This window comes from Monodon monoceros, unplaced genomic scaffold (genome assembly GCF_005190385.1).
Source record: "Monodon monoceros isolate NGI ecotype Baffin Bay Population unplaced genomic scaffold, NGI_Narwhal_1 Super_Scaffold_18, whole genome shotgun sequence".
In the NCBI taxonomy this organism is placed as follows: Eukaryota; Metazoa; Chordata; class Mammalia; order Artiodactyla; family Monodontidae; genus Monodon; species Monodon monoceros.
Genome location: NW_021703774.1, coordinates 136,650,505 through 136,666,690, shown reverse-complemented (window position 1 = coordinate 136,666,690; position 16,186 = coordinate 136,650,505). Strand labels below are relative to the sequence as shown.

General features: G+C 57.8%; 1 protein-coding gene across 6 annotated transcripts in view; it reads right to left on the bottom strand.

Annotated features, from left to right (window-relative positions):
- The window catches only part of LRP8 (LDL receptor related protein 8), a 78,523-nt gene extending 62,624 nt beyond the window's left edge, over positions 1-15,899 (bottom strand). For 4 of the 6 annotated variants that reach the window (XM_029230074.1, XM_029230070.1, XM_029230071.1 and 1 more), the window contains exons 1-2: positions 15,219-15,351; positions 14,318-14,437 (exon numbers count right to left, since the gene is read on the bottom strand). In XM_029230074.1, the coding sequence (XP_029085907.1) occupies positions 14,318-14,437; positions 15,219-15,333 (235 nt within the window). In that variant the 5' untranslated portion in view covers positions 15,334-15,351. Of the gene's footprint in view, positions 1-14,317; positions 14,438-15,218 lie in introns of all 6 variants that reach the window. The other 2 variants (XM_029230073.1, XM_029230072.1) reach the window with 2 other exon arrangements.
- Positions 15,900-16,186: the final 287 nt, after the last annotated feature.

Below are 16,186 nucleotides of genomic sequence, written 5' to 3'. Positions count from 1 at the left end.
TCGAAGGCTCCAGTCCACACAAGGCACTTCTCGGGGGCTCACAGAAACACCATGTGTGAGCGGGCACGTGGCTCAGGAGGTGCAGCACGAGGAGCAGAAACACAGCCTGGGGTGGGAGGCGCGCTGGGCGTGTGAAAAGCCCAAGAGCCCCACCCGCTCTCCTCCCTTCCCTGCTTCTCCGCAGGCCCTAGCCAGGTCCCCCTGCCCCATCCTCCTGAGGCCCGTGGTCTGGTGTGAACCACAGACTCTTAATCGGACCATCCTGACGCAGAGTGGCAAGGATGGAGATGGAAGGAAACACGGACGGGGGAGCCCAGAGGAGGCCCTGACTCAGCTGGGGTGTGAAGGCTCCCTGGAAATGGAGACTCTTAAAGCAAAGTGGGGTTGAACAAACAGAGGAAGGGCCTTCCAGGCAGAGGGACCCACATGTGAGAGTGTGATGATGCCCCTGTGACATCAAACACATGTGGGGTGTGGCTGGAGCACAGAGCCATGGGGTTTGGGGGGACAAGTGGATGGTGAGGTCTGCAGCAGGAGAGATGCCAGGTATGTGTTTGGGTGTTGAAGGGCCCTGAATGTTAGCAAGCAGACTATCCTGTGAGTGGGGGACGTCCCTGTAGGACGCTGAGCAAGGGCAGGAGAAAGCTCCACGTGTTTGAGAGCGCTCGGCGGCAGAGCGGAGAATGGACAGGAGGGAGGGAACAGAGACGAGGTTGGTGCTGCTGCCGTGGTCCGGGGAGGCTGAAGTGGGATGGGGAAAGGGCCTGGACCGGCAAGTAGGAGGGGAGGATCAGGCCTTGGTGGCCGTTAGAGGTAAGGGAGACGGGGGCTGTGACGACTCCCAGGTTCCTAACCAAGGCCAGGACAGTGTCCATGCTGTGGACTGGTCTCAGGGCAGAAGAGGTCCATGCACAGCCCCCAGTGCCCGTGTGCCCAGCCACAGGTCATCGCGGGGTCTGGGCACTACCACCTTGCTGACCCGGAGACAAGCTGTCTGCAGAGGTGTCACCTTTACTGCTGGACATGGCACATCTGTCTTCAGCCCCCCACTTCCTTGGGAGGTAGGTCACGGTTACAGAAAGCAGCCAATGTTTATAGAGCCCAGAGTGTGCAGCCCACCAGGCTCCAAGAAGCAGTGGCCAGAGAGGGGATAGGCCTTACCCAAGGCCACACAGCATGTCAGCTATCATCACAGGCCAGGAAGGGACACTGAGCAGGCTTGGAGTGAAGGCAGGGGGCAGTGTTTGTGAGCAGAGGTCCCAGAAACAGAGCTGGGACCTGGGTAGGGCAGAAGCGTCACAGGAGACAGATTTGAGATTGAAAGGAAGACAGATTTTGTAACAGGAAGGGCTATCCAGGGACAGAAAAAGCTATCAGGTTGCTCAGTGAGCTCCCTGTCCCTGGAGGTATGTAAGCAGACAATCGCCCCCTCCCCATCTCCAGCCCCTGGGGCTGCTGAGGGGATTCCGGCATTAGGATAGGGGTCGGGAGCCTGCTTTGGCCAAATGAAGATGCTGCTCCAGCCCCAAGAGCTACAGCTCACTCATTCATTCACTCAACACACATTCACCAAGGCTTGCTCTGTGCCAGGCCAGAGACATTGAGCACCAGGGGCAGGTGGAGCAGAACAAGAGAAACCTCATCTCTCAATCTTCCCCACCCCCATCCAGGGGGGTGAGGCCGTAGCTGGGCAGGGGGCAGAGGATGGAGGCCCTGGCTGCCCACACTCCATGTCACAGGTCTAAGGGGCTGGGCTCCCTTATCTTTCTGGGCACATTTGGAGCACGAGGCCAAGGGCTGGGCAGGATCAGACACAATGCAACCTCCTCCTGCACCCCACCCCTCCTGGAGGTCCCCAAGGCTCTGGGCTCATTTCCTAATGAGGTCCCTGTAAGGACTCTTCCTAATTAAATTAGGACAGTAAGTTATGGCCTGGGGCTGCAGGGGAAGAAGCAGGGACAAAGGTGACTTCTGGGGGTGCTCCCTGGCCCCTCCCAGCCCACCCAGCAGTGCAGCAGCCTGGCATGGGAGGGGATTCCTAAAGGACAGATGGGAGATGGAGGTTCAGAAAGAGGTCAAAATAAGTGGAGCAAATCTTGAATTGAGCACCGATCACGTCCAGACACTATTCTTGGTGCTTTTCCTAAACAAACTCATATCATCGTCCAATCACCTAGAGGGTTAGGTGTTGATGGCTCCATTTTAGAGAGGAGACAAGTGCTCAGAGAGGTGAAGTAACTTGCCGAGGGTCCCACAGCTAGGAAGCAGTGAAGTATGGACTCGATCCCAGGCAGCCTAGTTAGAGGCCCTGCTGTTATCTGAGTCACAGTGGAGTTGCTCATGGATGAGGCAATGCGGAAGCAGTCAGACGTAGGGGACCTGGGGGGCTTCCCACCCCCATGTCTATGGCTCCCACCTGGCCACACAGCAAGCAGAGGTCTGGAGTCAGACCTAGACAGGGGTCAGGGAATCTGAATTTCAAAAGATGTCCAAAGTGACTCACTCTCCTGATCCAATCCTCACAGGTGGGAAAACTGAGGCCCAGGGAGGAGCAGAGAATTGCCCAAGTCCCTCAGCAAGTCAGCGACAAGGTGAGGCTACCTGGCTCCTGGTGTGGTGAGGGTGAGGGCCTGGGGGGGACTCCCTCGTAACGGATCAACAGCAACAAGGGCTCAGGTCTCCGCTTCCAGGGGGGAGAACTCAGTGCAGAATTTCCAAGTGTGGGAGAGGTCAAAGGCCAGGGAGAGGGAGGGCAAGGGGTCTGGGAGAGGGGGTGGCAGAGAGAACAGGGGCTCCAACCACATGGCTGGCAGACCTCTGTGGCCTGGTATGGCCCAGTTCCCGGTGTAGGAAGAACCGACTGGCTCTGTGAGACCCAGTGAGGCTTCAGGTACTGTACCCAGACCAGGAATTGCTCATTACCCGCGTGCACAGAGCAGGAGTCTGGGGTTCAGATTCGAGGGACTTGTCCCAGGCCTCCAACTAGGACGTGAAAGGACTGCAGTGGAAACCCCAGTCCAGCTGACACTGGGAGGCCATGCGTGTGCCTTGTCCGTGCACCTCCAAGAAGCAGGCAGCTGTGCAGATGGGGGATGAAAAGAGGAGGAGACACGAGAGCATTACATATGCAGCATATTTAAAGCCTGGGGCTACCGGTATTAAAGAATTGGCCTGGTCAGACTCGGCAAAAAAAATAAACAGGCGGAAACCCCCGAGCAGATATAGGTGCTGCTAATTAACAGTTGGTTCCAGCTTTGCACATACGGTTTATGCCACATCCCCTGTGTGATGGGTTGGATTTCACAGCCCTCGCTCCCTGCTCTGGGCCTTCTGGGCCTCAGGGAACGGGGGCAGCTCCTTGGACCGCCACATCTGGGTCCTGGCCATGGCGGAGCTCCTGTGAACTCCGTGGTTCTCAGGGGAAAACAAAAGAATCCCAGGGAATTGGGGCTGAGAGGGGCCTGGAGATGCCCCACTCCCAATGAGCAGAGACCCAAGAGGGGCAGAGACCTGCTGATGGCCATTAGGTAAGGTAGGAGCAGGGGTGGAGCTGAGGTGGGCCTGGTCTCCAGGCCATGGCGTTTATATCAACCTCAGCCCTCTGCGTGGGGCGTGGGTGGGTGCAGACAGTGGGCTATAGGCTGAGGCTTGGAGGGGAGAGGCTGCCATGGCAGGGGGCAGGCTGGGAACAGAGACTGCTGGCACCTCTCCAGCTACAAATAATTCCCCGCCACAAACAGCCCAGTGGGGGGCTTTGGCTTTGCCTTGGCTGGGCGGCCTTGGCCAGCATGGGAGGAAGAGCGTCACCTTGTCCCTGCAGCCTCTGTGCGTCCAGAACAGTCACCTCCCTCCTGGTGCACACCTGCTCTCTGAGCACGCACACTCCATGCACACGCACGGGTGCGGCTCTGAGAGTGATGGGGGCAGCAGATGGCAGCGCAGGGTCCAGGAAGTGGAGAGGGAGGGAGGGCGGGAAGAGCACTGGCATGAATACCCCTGGATTCACGCCACCAGGAAAGCCCGCCCTTGGCCTCCGGCTATTCATACCAGCAGCTTGACCTGGGCCAACAGGCCCTTCCTGACTCTCATCAGCGACCAGCTCTCTGATGTTAAACTGGACCCACTGGTGAGCCAAGGTCCCCTCTTAGGTAACTAACTATGCCAGGCCCGGTGGTTAGCCAGCTCTCCTTGGTTCTTTCTGCGTAACCAGCTCCCCTAGGCCACCCAGGAAGCAGCCACCCTGGGGCCCCCGGTGCAGATGGCAGCGGATGAGATGATTCCTACAGTCCCTCCCGGCCCGAGAAGCTGCTGTTCTCCCGGGCAGCCAAGTCCTCCCAGCTGGCCGGCTGACCTACATCTCTCCTGCCGCTATTTCAGCAACTGCCCGCTTGTCATGTCCTTGGAGGAGAAGGAAAGCTGTTGACGGCCGCTTCCACTTGGTGGGGATCACGGGCTCGGGAAGGGGAAAGGGGATGCTCATTTCAGGGCCAGGTCTGGGCAGAGCACTTTACATCAGCCTGCACACCTCTGAGAGGTGGGCTCATCATTCCCATTTCAGAGACCAAGGATCTAAAGCTCAGAACATAAGACCCATACCAGGGACCCTGGCTAGTGGGTCACAGGGCTGGTGGCCTGACTCCATTTTTCTCCATCACTCCACTGCGTCCAATGCAGTCACGGGCACAAGAAGAAGACAAAAGGGAAAGTGGCCCAAGGAACCTGGGTCTTAGGGCTGAGTTCTGGAAGTGGACCCTAAAAAGTCCAGCTACCCTCCATCTGCCTGCCTGGAATCTACCCACAAAGCCAGGTACACTCCCACCAACCCTCACCAGGCATTAAGGAGCTCGAGGGCCACAGGTGCCCCTCCCCCAGGCCAGGACTGGTCCTGAGCCCAGCTCCAGGGAGAAGAAATCTGCTCAGAGTGTGGGTTACAGGGCAGGTGGAGCAAGGACCAATGGGTAAAGGGGAGATGAAGTTCAGAGAGGGAGAGCCCCTCACGCAGGGTCACACAGCAAGTCAGGGGCAAGGGCAGAACAACTTGTATAAAGCTGTGGAGGAGACAGATTCTACAAATATCTTGAGAAAAATGAAGACCAATTATACTCCCTTCTGCTTTCTTTGGTGGGGGTGGGGAGTCCTTGGGGCCAGAACACAGTTGTCCCTTCTCTTTGCTTTGTTTTGTGAGGCCTGGATCTGGCTACTTGGTCTGCCCCACAGGGCCAGGGTGAGGTGGCCCTGTGCTCAAGGAAGAGGGAGGTCCTGCGGGCCGCCAGCCTGGCTGGGAAGGGCCATTGCGGAGTCAGGGGGTGTTGTGAGATAGGAAAACATCTCCTTGAGGGAGAGCGACAATGTGAGGATGAAAACGCACATGCTCAGCCATGCCTTTCCTAGGACTTCCTCTTAAGGGAAGAACCAGACAAATGCACAAAGGTGTAGTACTGGTATTCACCCCAGCACTGTGTAGAACAGGAAAAAAAAATATATATATATATATGTATGTATATATATCTCCAACTAAACACATGTCTATCAATAGGAGACTGTGTCATTAAATTAGGGAAGATTCATGCAGTAGACTACTATCTAGCCCTTTAAAACGATAATACGTACCTACTGTTACTGACACTGAAAGATGTGCATGATGTGGGGAGAAAACAACTGACATAACACAAGCTCGTTTTGCAAAAACACCCAAAAACCAAAAAAAGTCCCCCAGAAACACACATGTTCGTGCACACCAGCTCGCATGCAGAGAATGCAAGAACACCTCTGGGAGGACAGGCAGCTCCCACGGTGGTATAACCAAGGGGGACTCCTACCTTCCTCTTTTCCCTTTTCTGAATTGTCTGTGTGTTTTCTTTTCTTTAAATCACAAGTATGAAATTACCTTTATATAATCAGAAAAACTTATTTCCGTTGGAAAAACAAAGGAAATCAATTGAAGTGAGTTTCAGCTTCAGCACTACCAGTAACAGGCTGTGTGGCCCCAGGGGAGCCCCACGCCCTTGCTGAGCCTCACTTTCCTCATCAGGAAAATGGGAACGATAATGAACTCCTGCACCACCTTCCTCCCAGAGCAGCTGTGAGGCACAAACTGGAAGAGGCCATACTGTGGTTCGAATAGGCTGAGAGGGCCGGAAACTGAAATAGTCTCCAGAGCGGCTGGGGTAAGGTCCCTTGCGGCATCTCAAAGCCAGTGACCAAGGGAGGGCGGTGGTCACGTTCACCATTCCCGTGTACTCCCAGACTGGCTGACCTCAGAGGGGCTTTGGGCTGCCATATCCAAGGGGCAGTTGCGTGGAGGCCGTGAGGGGTCATAGGAACTGTGTGCACCTAGGAGCCCCATGGCCCTGCCTCTCTGGGTAACTCTCCTAGTTACTAGAGGGTGTTCCAAGGGGCCTGATAAAAATCTGGTTCCTCGCCCGCAAAGCAGCCGGCTTGTGGGCACCTGGCCTGGGCCCTGCCAGGGTCAGGGAGGTCAAACCAGGTGCAGGGGGATGGGGGAGCTCACAGGCAGGGCCCGCTCCTGAGCCACTGCAGCCGAGGGGCTATTCCTACGGCCTGTGACATACACGGGCTTGTAAGAGGAGCCATGGTGAGCACAACTGATGATCAAAGCTGCCACCTGGGGCCGCGCTCATGCCTGGGGGCACCCAGGGGCCAGAGCTGCTCAGGAGGGAGCCGGTACACCCACTGGCAGGGGCTGGCAAGGACGGATACCTGGGGTACCCAGAAAGGAAGGGCGGTCGGTCGCAGCACACCCCAGGCCACTCCTACTGTAGCTGTGACTGGGATGTGTGAACGTGTATCTCTTCCTTTCACCTGTGTCACAATGCAGCCGGACAGGCATGACCCAGTCCCGCCTCTGACCCGCTGACCTGCCTGGGGCAAGTGACTTCACCTCTCAGAGCCTCGGCTCTTTCTCTGTGAAGTGCAGTGATGATACGTCCAGGCACCGGCTGAGGGAGGTATTGCATGAGAAAGCCCCCAGCAGTGAGCATGCTCGTGAACTCTTACTATAGTTAACAATATTATTTTAGATGAGTTCCCAGCGATCTGGGGGTGGGCAGCAGGCCCCAGCCAGGGGCAGTATGCACCTGCGGTCCCCGTGGGGAAGTCCCAAACCCTTTCTGTGCGCAGGAGCCAGTGCCCGCCTGCAACCTGAGAACGCCTTGTTCCCTGGTCCAGCAGGGAAAGGGGGGGGGGCAGGGTGGCAGCAGGTGGGAGTTGGGAGCGTACTGTTCTGACTCAGTCCCAACCCAGGAACTGAGGACACCCTAGTTCTGAGAATGGGTCCCTGCTGACACCAGGAGCTGATGTCCAGCCACCAGGGCCTCGGTTTCACCTTCTGAAGCCTGGAGCTGGGAAGCTCCCAAGTTTGCAGTGTGAGCACTGAGAGGACTGCGTGCCCAGGTCCTGTGTGACTATGGATGTCACTGGTGCCCTCGGGGCTTCAGGTGACCCAGCTCACAAGAGGGGGCCTGACTATGGTCCCTAAAGGATGCCCAGCTCCCTTCTCCAGCTTCAAGGACCCCTCAGGGCCTTCTCAGAGGCCCCTGGGTCCCCTACATCTGACAGATATCAGCTTCTCACCCTCAAAAGTCGGTGACATTTCCTCAGTCCATTCATTCATGCACATACCATCCCTCAAATGCCTCGGCTCTGTGCCAGGCCCTGTGGTCTCCCACCACAGACACTCCCAGCAACCACGAGCTCCTACGATGGGCTATTACAAGGGTGCACAAAGCCATGGGCATCCAGACATAGGAGAGGTTAGATCACACCAGGAAGACAGGGAAGGCTTCATGGATGTGGTAATGAGCTGGGTTTTGAAGGATGGGTAGAAGCCAGGGAAGGACAATCCAAGCAGAAGAAAAGCATGTATGTATGAGACCTAGAGTCAGCGAATTGCATGGGGGTCAGAGAACCGAAGTCCACATTTTGGATGACTTGGGCTCTTGGCCTTTTCTGAGGAAGGATGGTAATATTGGAAATGACACTCCTTGAAGTCATCTGCATCAGCGACATATCACTGGGTCCTCAGTTTCCCTATCTGTACAATGGAAACAGTACTCACCACCCCAAAGGCAATGGCCAAGGAAGGCCCTTGGAAACTGTGGAGGGTCACACTCATGGGGGGTGCTGGACAAGGGGGGCCTTATGTTGGTCTGGAGGCCCATTTGGTCTCCAGAAAAGATAGTCCCTCCTAGACAGAAACCTGTAGTGCAGGAAGGCATCACTGGACACTGCAGCCCCTCACCCTCTTCTTCCATGTCCTCTGAGCCCCAGGCCCTCTGACCCCAACTGGGTAGACAAAGCTCAGAGAGGAAGACGCTAAGGAAGAGTCCAGGCTCCAGAGTGGACAGGCCTGGGCCAAATCCTGGCTCTAGCACTCAAACATCATGACATTGGCCAAGTCACTTCTCTTTGAGCCTCAGTTTCATCATCTTTAAAATGGGAATAATAAGAAAACAGCCCTCACAGGGTTGTGAGTAGTAACGTTAATGAATGCAGATTGTCCAACATGGTGCCAGGCATGGGGGTAAGTAGCCAGTATCTGTTAGTAGTAATTCCCTCAAGGGAGCTATTTATTTTGGAATCCCTCGTGCTCAGCACAAGGATAGCAGAGCAGACAACGTGGAGAAGACAGATCTGAGACCGAGGGGAGAACAGGGACATGTTGTGGGAGCTCAGGGACTAGGGAGCAAGAGGACAAGAGGTCAGGGAAGGCCACCTGGGGGAGGTGGCGTCTCCACAAGGCCTTCAAAGACTGGGTGATCTGGGCATGCGGGCATTTGCAGAGCAGGTGTTACAGTGCTGCTGAGATCCAGGGCCCCGAGGCCTGGCTGCCCAGCCCCCAGAGCAGGGCCCCACACCCTCTCCTAGGCCCAGGACTGGCTTCATGGGGATAGCACTGGCCTGGGGGTCTGACCACAGACCCTGGGCCAGGAGACTTGCACTTGGTTACAGCCCTGAAGGGTGGCACAAATAAGCCTATACCCTCCTGCTCCATCAGCCCTCTGGGTCCTGTCGCTCCTCACCCTCTCCCTGGGGGCAACTCTCTGGTTTCACCTGCTGTTGCTACTTCCCTAAGGAGGGAAAACTGTCAAGTCAGCTGCCTGCAGACAACCGAGAGGACTAAGCCAACCAGCCCTGAGGCCTATTGCACTCGGAACCCCCAGCAGGCCTGAGAAAGCCCAGGGGTTCCCAGAGGGGAACTCCATCCCGGGAGAGCCCCCAGGAAGGCCCATGGGAGAGTCTTCAGCAAACACTCCCAAGGCCTGCTGGGGCCAGCCACGGAGACACAGACCTGGCCCTAGGGAAGGGAGAAGCTTAGGCCCTGTGGGCTTTCTCCCCATCCCAGGCACAGACAGGTCTGGAAACCAGCCTTGGGACAAGCAAACGGCCTGAGGGAAGTCTTCCTCTGCCCCTCCCAGGGCCCCGGCCACTCATTCACTGAGACCAACCAGGCCTGTTTGATTCATTTCTTCCCTCAGGCCCTCCTTGGGTACCTTCCTCCACTCCCAGGTCCATCTCAGGGCCAAATGGCCTTGGGACCACCTCCACTGTGGCTGGGGAACCCTCTGGCTGAGGCACGCCTCAGCTGCGGGAGCCTTTGGATCTCGGGCTAAGCAAATGCGGGCAGGAGAACCAGGGGGGTCCTGGCAGACAGGTATCTAGAGACCTCAGTGAAACTCCTCCTCCAGGAACGGACAGACCCACTGCCATTCATTGAACACTTACTGCTTACCAGGAACATTATCTCACTTAATCCTCATCACTGGGAGGGAGAGACTATTATCACCTCCAAGGCCATTCAGCCAGAGGTCACAGTTGGGATAGAAAACCAGGAGTATCTGATTCAAGGCCACATTGAGTTATTCCAACACACATCTCTAAGTCCCCTCTTTCGACTCCTGTATCTCAGCCCTGGGGAAAGAGGGGAGCAGGGAGGGCTTTCTGGAGGAGGTGATACCTGCACTGATGATTCTAAGATGACAAAAAGAAGGTAGCCAGGTGAGGGAGCAGAAAGTGTTCCACACAGATGGAATAGCACGTGCAAAGGCCTAGCAGTAAGAAGCAGTAGAAAGGCCAGAATGTGACAGAAGTTTGGTGTCACAGGTTCATAGGAAGAGCAGGAAGGGGCTGGAGGGCAGTGGGGCAGCGGAAGCTGGTCACAGAGGGCCAGATGCAGAGGAGTCTAAGCTGACCTTATCCTATGGGTACATGGGAGCTTCGGGAGGGCTCCGAATGGTGGAGCTGGTGGGTCAGATGAGGAAACCGAGGTTCAGAGAGAGCAGCACGATCTGTCAGATGACTCCATCCAATAAAGGACATGAAGCTGGGCCTCGTGTCAGGGGTGTGAGAATGGGCTAGGCCAGGCGGCACACTGAAGACCAGATGCAGGCTTGCAGCCCCAGCTGGGAGCTGTGGCCGAGCTTTAATTATTTACAAGGCTACTTCCCAGCAGGCCTCAGCACTCCTACAGCCTGGCCTTGCCAGCTAATGAACTCTCGGCCATGGGAGACCTTGCTGCGGCCACTCTTTATTAAAACTGGAACGGAGCGGTGATGGGGGCTGGGAGAACAGGGCAGCCTAAAGAAGCCTAAACAGGTGGAGGAAACTGAGCCCACGACCGGTCCACCTGTCTAAGCAGTCCATCCACACGGAGAAGCGCAGAGTTCTTCCCAGAGCTGGAAGTGGAGTGCGGGGGTTGATGTCCCCTCAAGATGGGGAAACAGAGGCCTGGGAGGACTTGCCTGAGGTCGTCAGCTAGTGCTTGATGCAGCTCAAGTTCCATTGGCTGGGTGCCTGCATTCACACCCCAGCAGTTTCAGCTTCGCTTAAAAATCATACGCCCTTGTTACTTAACCCCTCTGTGCCTTTGTAAAATGAGGGAAATGCGGGTACTTCCAAGAGTCACCCCATTTCATAGACTCGAGGTGCACGAGGTGATACGTGTAGAATCTCAGCACAACTCCTGGTCCACAGCAAGTACTCAGTAAGTGTCCATTGTTGTTGCTGTTGCTACTCTGGGGGCAAAGTGCTGGCTGGAGACCAGAACCCACGTCTCTGCTCCCAGACACTAAGCAGCAACAGGAAACTGAGGCCAAGGCGCCAGCTGGCTTACGTGACCCAGGTGCAGCCAGGAACCCCACCCCTTCCCCTGGCCGGGCCACCCCTGGGCTTCCAGCCCCTTCCTCCACTTTGAAGGCCCTTTGAGCTGGGAACTGAAACCCCATGAGCCTTTCCCTTCCCCATCCCAGTCAGATCTGTGTCTCCAAAAGGCCGAGTCCCATCCGCTGCGGGTAAGCTTCCGCACTTAGAAGGTCTTACTTTGAGTTCCAGCTCCAATCCTGAGGAGCTGTGTGAATTTGGGGGAGTCACTTCACCTGTCTGAACCCCAGTTCTTCCTCTATAATGTGGAGACTGCATCACCTATTTTTAAATGGTAAGCTCTGAGGGAATGGCATTAGTTACTGTCTTTCAAGGCCTGCCTTAGCTGTCTCTTCCTCCAGAAAGCCTTCCTTGGTTTCCCCCACACACAAGCTCCCTCCCTCCAACCTCCATCAGCTCTCGGAATTCACGGTCTGCATTCTGGCCCCTTTGGGAGCCTGAACGCATTTTGCCCCACACAGACTTCACTTACAAATGGCAATCCCCATTTTGCAGGCCGAGAGGTATAGAGATGGGGTGATTCAGGCCCTCTCACAGGGTGGAATGGTTGGAGTGGTCAAATATAAGGCAGGGAGGATGGTTCCAAGAAATGCAGCTCGGGCAGGTGGCCCGGAATGGAGGGAACTCCCCAGATAGGGAAGGAAGGGGTGACAAAAGACCATTTTCCAACACCACGCCTCATACAGTCACCCAAAGCTCCCACCCCTTTCTTCAAGATTTCTCTTTGTGGCCCCTAGGGGTCCCTTTCTAAAGACCTTGGTGGTGTGGACACTCATCCATTCCCTTCTCTTCACCAGCCCCAGGTGAAGACTTGCTACGGGTATAACCGATGGTAGAGGAACAGCTACCCCGCATTTGGCAGATGAGAAGACAAGCCCAGAAAAGCCCAGAAAAGCCCAGTGTGGGGGACGGATACTTGACACCAACAGCAAAGCCCTAAACGGCGGTTGCTTTTGTTCACTAACCCTCTGCCTGTGACTCCACCCCATCCATCTCAGAATGAAAGCTGGAGCCCAGAGTGGCCATCAGATTGGCCCTGGTCCCATCTGGGGTCGCCCAGCCACCCGCTACTTCACTCCTCCATCTTGCCCAGAGCCTCGATGGAGATGAAAAGCACCCGGATCACCCTCCTGGGTCCTTCTGCACCACACTCCCACCGGAGCAGACAGTGCCCCTGAGCTAGGAGGCAGGTGGACACCCTGACCAAGTTCTGTCGCTCTCAGCTGTGTGACCTTAGGCAAATCACTCAACTTCTCTGAGCCAGAGTCCTTATCTGCAAAGGGGGATGACAAGAAACACTTCTGCTCTTCACGGCCACCCCCCAACAAAACTGTTGTTATACAGAGCCAGGGAGATAAGGTAAAACCAGCCCAGAAACGCACAGTTTCCACTTCCTCGCCTCATCCCCAGCACTCCCCCTGTAAGGAAACCACAGAAGAACAACTCCGGGCGAGGAGACTCACTACCACATCTTACCCTGGCTCAGGCATTTTCAGAATTTCAATAGCATTGGGAAATGGCTAGGGTCAGAACTAGACTAAGAACTCTGGAGTCAGATGCTTAAATTTAAGCTCCTACTTAGCAGCTCAACAGCTGTGGAATAACTAACTTGATCTCTCAGTGCCTTGGGGCTTTTTTGTTTTGTGTTTTTTGGTTTGTTTTGGTGTATAAAAATAGGACTGCTCTGAAGGTTACAGGGGCTTATGTAAGATAAGCACTTACCACAGTGGTTGGCACACAGCTAACAGTCGGCACATGGTAGTCGCATCACTTTCAATTACATTTCTAGAACTGGTCTTCAAAACCAGGGCAGGAATCATTAGCCCAAGTGGTCAGGAGAGGAAACTGAGACAGGAGGGAAAGATGCGCCCATGTCACACAGCCAAATCTGGGTTGGTCTGAGAATGAACCTGGGGGCTGACTAGCAAACCCCGAAAAACAACACTATAACTCAACAGACAATGCCTGTCCAGGTGGTCTCTCTACCCCTCTTGCCACTGCGTGGTGCTGTGGGCCTGTCCACCTGTTGCCCTCCTCCCACAGAACCTGCACCCCCTGGCCTGCGGGGTGGGCCTGTTCTCCAAAGTGTGCCAGTGCCTGGCATACAGCAGGTGCTCAGTAACGATGAATGAATGACCGCCCGCGTCTGTGTTTTTATAGAGTCCTGTTTATCTGTTCCTGGAACTATACTCCTTCCACTTGTGGCAACTGCTTGCTAACTCGCCTCAGGTCCCACAGACATCAGAAACCACGTGCACCTCACGAAACAACTTCCAAAGCAGTCGTGCCCAGGTGTACAAACACCACACTCAGCAAAGGCGGCCGGCCACCTGCACGTGACCACGGGTTCACGCGCGGCCTTGGGATCCTCACCCCCCTTCCAGGAAACAAACTCATCCCTCTGGCCCCCTCCTTCCTGCTCTGCCCCATGACTCATGCCTCAGTCTGGCTGGCAGGAGAGCGCAGTCGGCCAACCAGGGTGGCACAAGAAAGGTCTTCACCATGACTAGGCAGAAAGGCAGCGGGCGCCAGCGCCCCGCCTGCACCTACTACCCAGGGGAGGAGCGGGGGTGTGGCCAAGGCGGGGCCAGGGCAGGGCCCCAACGCCAAGGGCGCCAGAAAACTGCACACCCAGCCGTTCCACGATTGGCCTGCTCCGGCCACAGGGACCTATGGGGTGGTCCTCGCACAGCCAATCAGGGGCCCCGGGGAGCCCATTCATTCACAAAACCCAGCAGGAAAAGGAGTGAGGCTAGGCCCAGAGTTGCCTGGAACTTTGAGACACGAGCGCGTTCCGTGGGGCCTAGGCAAGAGTCCCGGAGGGCCTGATCGCAGAAAGCTAGACGCTTGCAGGGACGGTCGCGTCGCCGCCCCACAGTTCCGGCCCAGCAACCCGGGCGTGGCGTGCCCTCCTCCCGGGCCGTGCTGCGCCGGGCTTCGCCCCCGGCTCCATCAGGACCTGCCGGCCCAGAACCCGCTGGGTCCCTAAGTGCCTGGAGGGAAGGGGCTCCCGGGAGGGTTCCCGGCTGCAGGCTCCGGCAGTAAAGGTCCAGGCAGGTGGCCCGGTGGCGGCTGCAGCCACGTGGACGCTGAGCAAGGAGTCCCCCACCTTTCCCTCCCTCCCCGGCCGGCCACTCACGGCAGTCATCCTCGTCGCTGTTGTCCGAGCAGTCGTCGTCCTCGTCGCATCTCCACACAGAGGGAATGCAGCGCTCGTTCCGGCACCGGAACTGGTCCTCTTCGCACTCCTTGACCGACCCTGCGCGGGGGAGAGGGGGCGTGAGCCGGATCCCCGGAACAAGCGATCCCGGCCGCGGGGAGGGGTCTACTGAGTGAAGGAGAGGGCCCGATGCTGAAGCCAACGACCTGGAGGCCTCTGGCACCCTCGATCAGGAAGGAGGGCAGGATGGTAAGGGTTCCTGGGATGACGGGCTGCTCTGTGGCAGGCTCACACAGTCGCTGTCCCACCACTTAGGTATGCCCCCCATTCAGAACACTCACCCGCACACACGGCCCTTAGTGAGAGATGCACGCAGACACAGCCCACAGGGAGCCCCTGAACACGCCGCGACACGCGCACTGGGCGCTGCGGGCACATCCGCCTCGCACGCAGCCCCTCTTTCTCTGCCACACGCAGGGGTCGCCGGAAACGCATTGTCAGGCGGGGTAGTCTCCGGGCTCCGCTCATCGCCGCCGCGGAGCGCGCGTGTCAAATTAACGCCAACGGCGAGAATCACACAGCCCTCCCGAAAGCATCAGTGATCACCCCCAGCAAAGTTCCCGGCCCGCCCGGCCCCCACGGCGCCCATCCCCCAAGAGCAGGTGCCGGAGGGCAGAGCCCACCACACAGGGAGCCGTGGGGGCGGGGGTCTAGGGCAAATTAAGGGAGAGCTGGGTCCCGAGGAGCATATCCCACCCGGGCGCCTCCCTGCCAGGCCCGGGCTCGGAGGCCCCGGCGCAACCCGCTCCCCGGCCGCCGGGCCGTGCTTTGTTGGCCGCTCCGGCGGCGCAAAGCCGGGCCGGGGAACGGCCGCACGCACCTTGGCCGCCGCGCAGTGGATCCGCCGCCGCCTCGAGATGCTGGAGCTGCAGGAGCAGCAGCAGCAGCGCCAGCAGCGCCAGCGGCCGGAGCGCGCCCCGTTCGGGGCGGCCCATGGCGGGCCCCGGGCTCCGGCCGCCGCTCCCCGCGCACCCCGTGCCGCCGCCGCGCCTCAGCCCTCCGAGTCCTTGCCGCGGCGCCGGGGCTGCCGCTGCCCCCGCCGCCGCCGCCGCCGCCGCCGCCGCTGCCGCCCGCCCCGGCTCCTCGGCTGCATTTCAAGCAGGTTCCGTGACGCTCGGCGGCGGGGCGGGCTCAGGCTGGGCGCGCGGCCCCAGGCCTGGGCTGCCTCAGCCTGCGCGCGCGCCCCCCCCGCCCCCCGCTGCCGCCTCCGCCCCACGCTCCTCCCGCTGCCGCCTCCTTTCCCTCCTCCCTCATGCCCTTGGTCCACTTCTCCCTAGGCCCGTGCTCGGTGACCCTGCTCAAGGCCCGCCGCGTGCTGGGCGTTGCAGACGCTGGGATGAGCCAGGCGAGGCCCCTACCCCCAGAGGTGGCAGACGGCCCAAGGGAAGTAGCACAGGCTGCCTGGAGGAGGTGACATGCTGATAGGTGGCTGAGGGAGGCCTAGGAGTGAACCTGGACGGGAGGGGAGATGATGTTCCCGGGTGCACAGGCCTGGGCATGTGCACACGGAGCAGGGATGGTAGTGGACAGGGATTGGGGTGCCAGGATTCGTGTGATCAGGGAGAAGCTGGGGGAGCAGGAATGAACCTCTGCACCCCTCCAAGACTCCAACCCAGATGTTACACGTCTGTGTAGCTGGTTAACATGCCTATGTTGCATTCTCATGTGAGAATTCCCACGGCCAAGGATGTGAGGCAGGCGGCTTGGGCCTGGCGCACAAACTTGATCCATTCATTCTCACTCAGTGTTCTGGTGGGCCAGGCAGGGGGCAGACAACCAGGGGGAGCT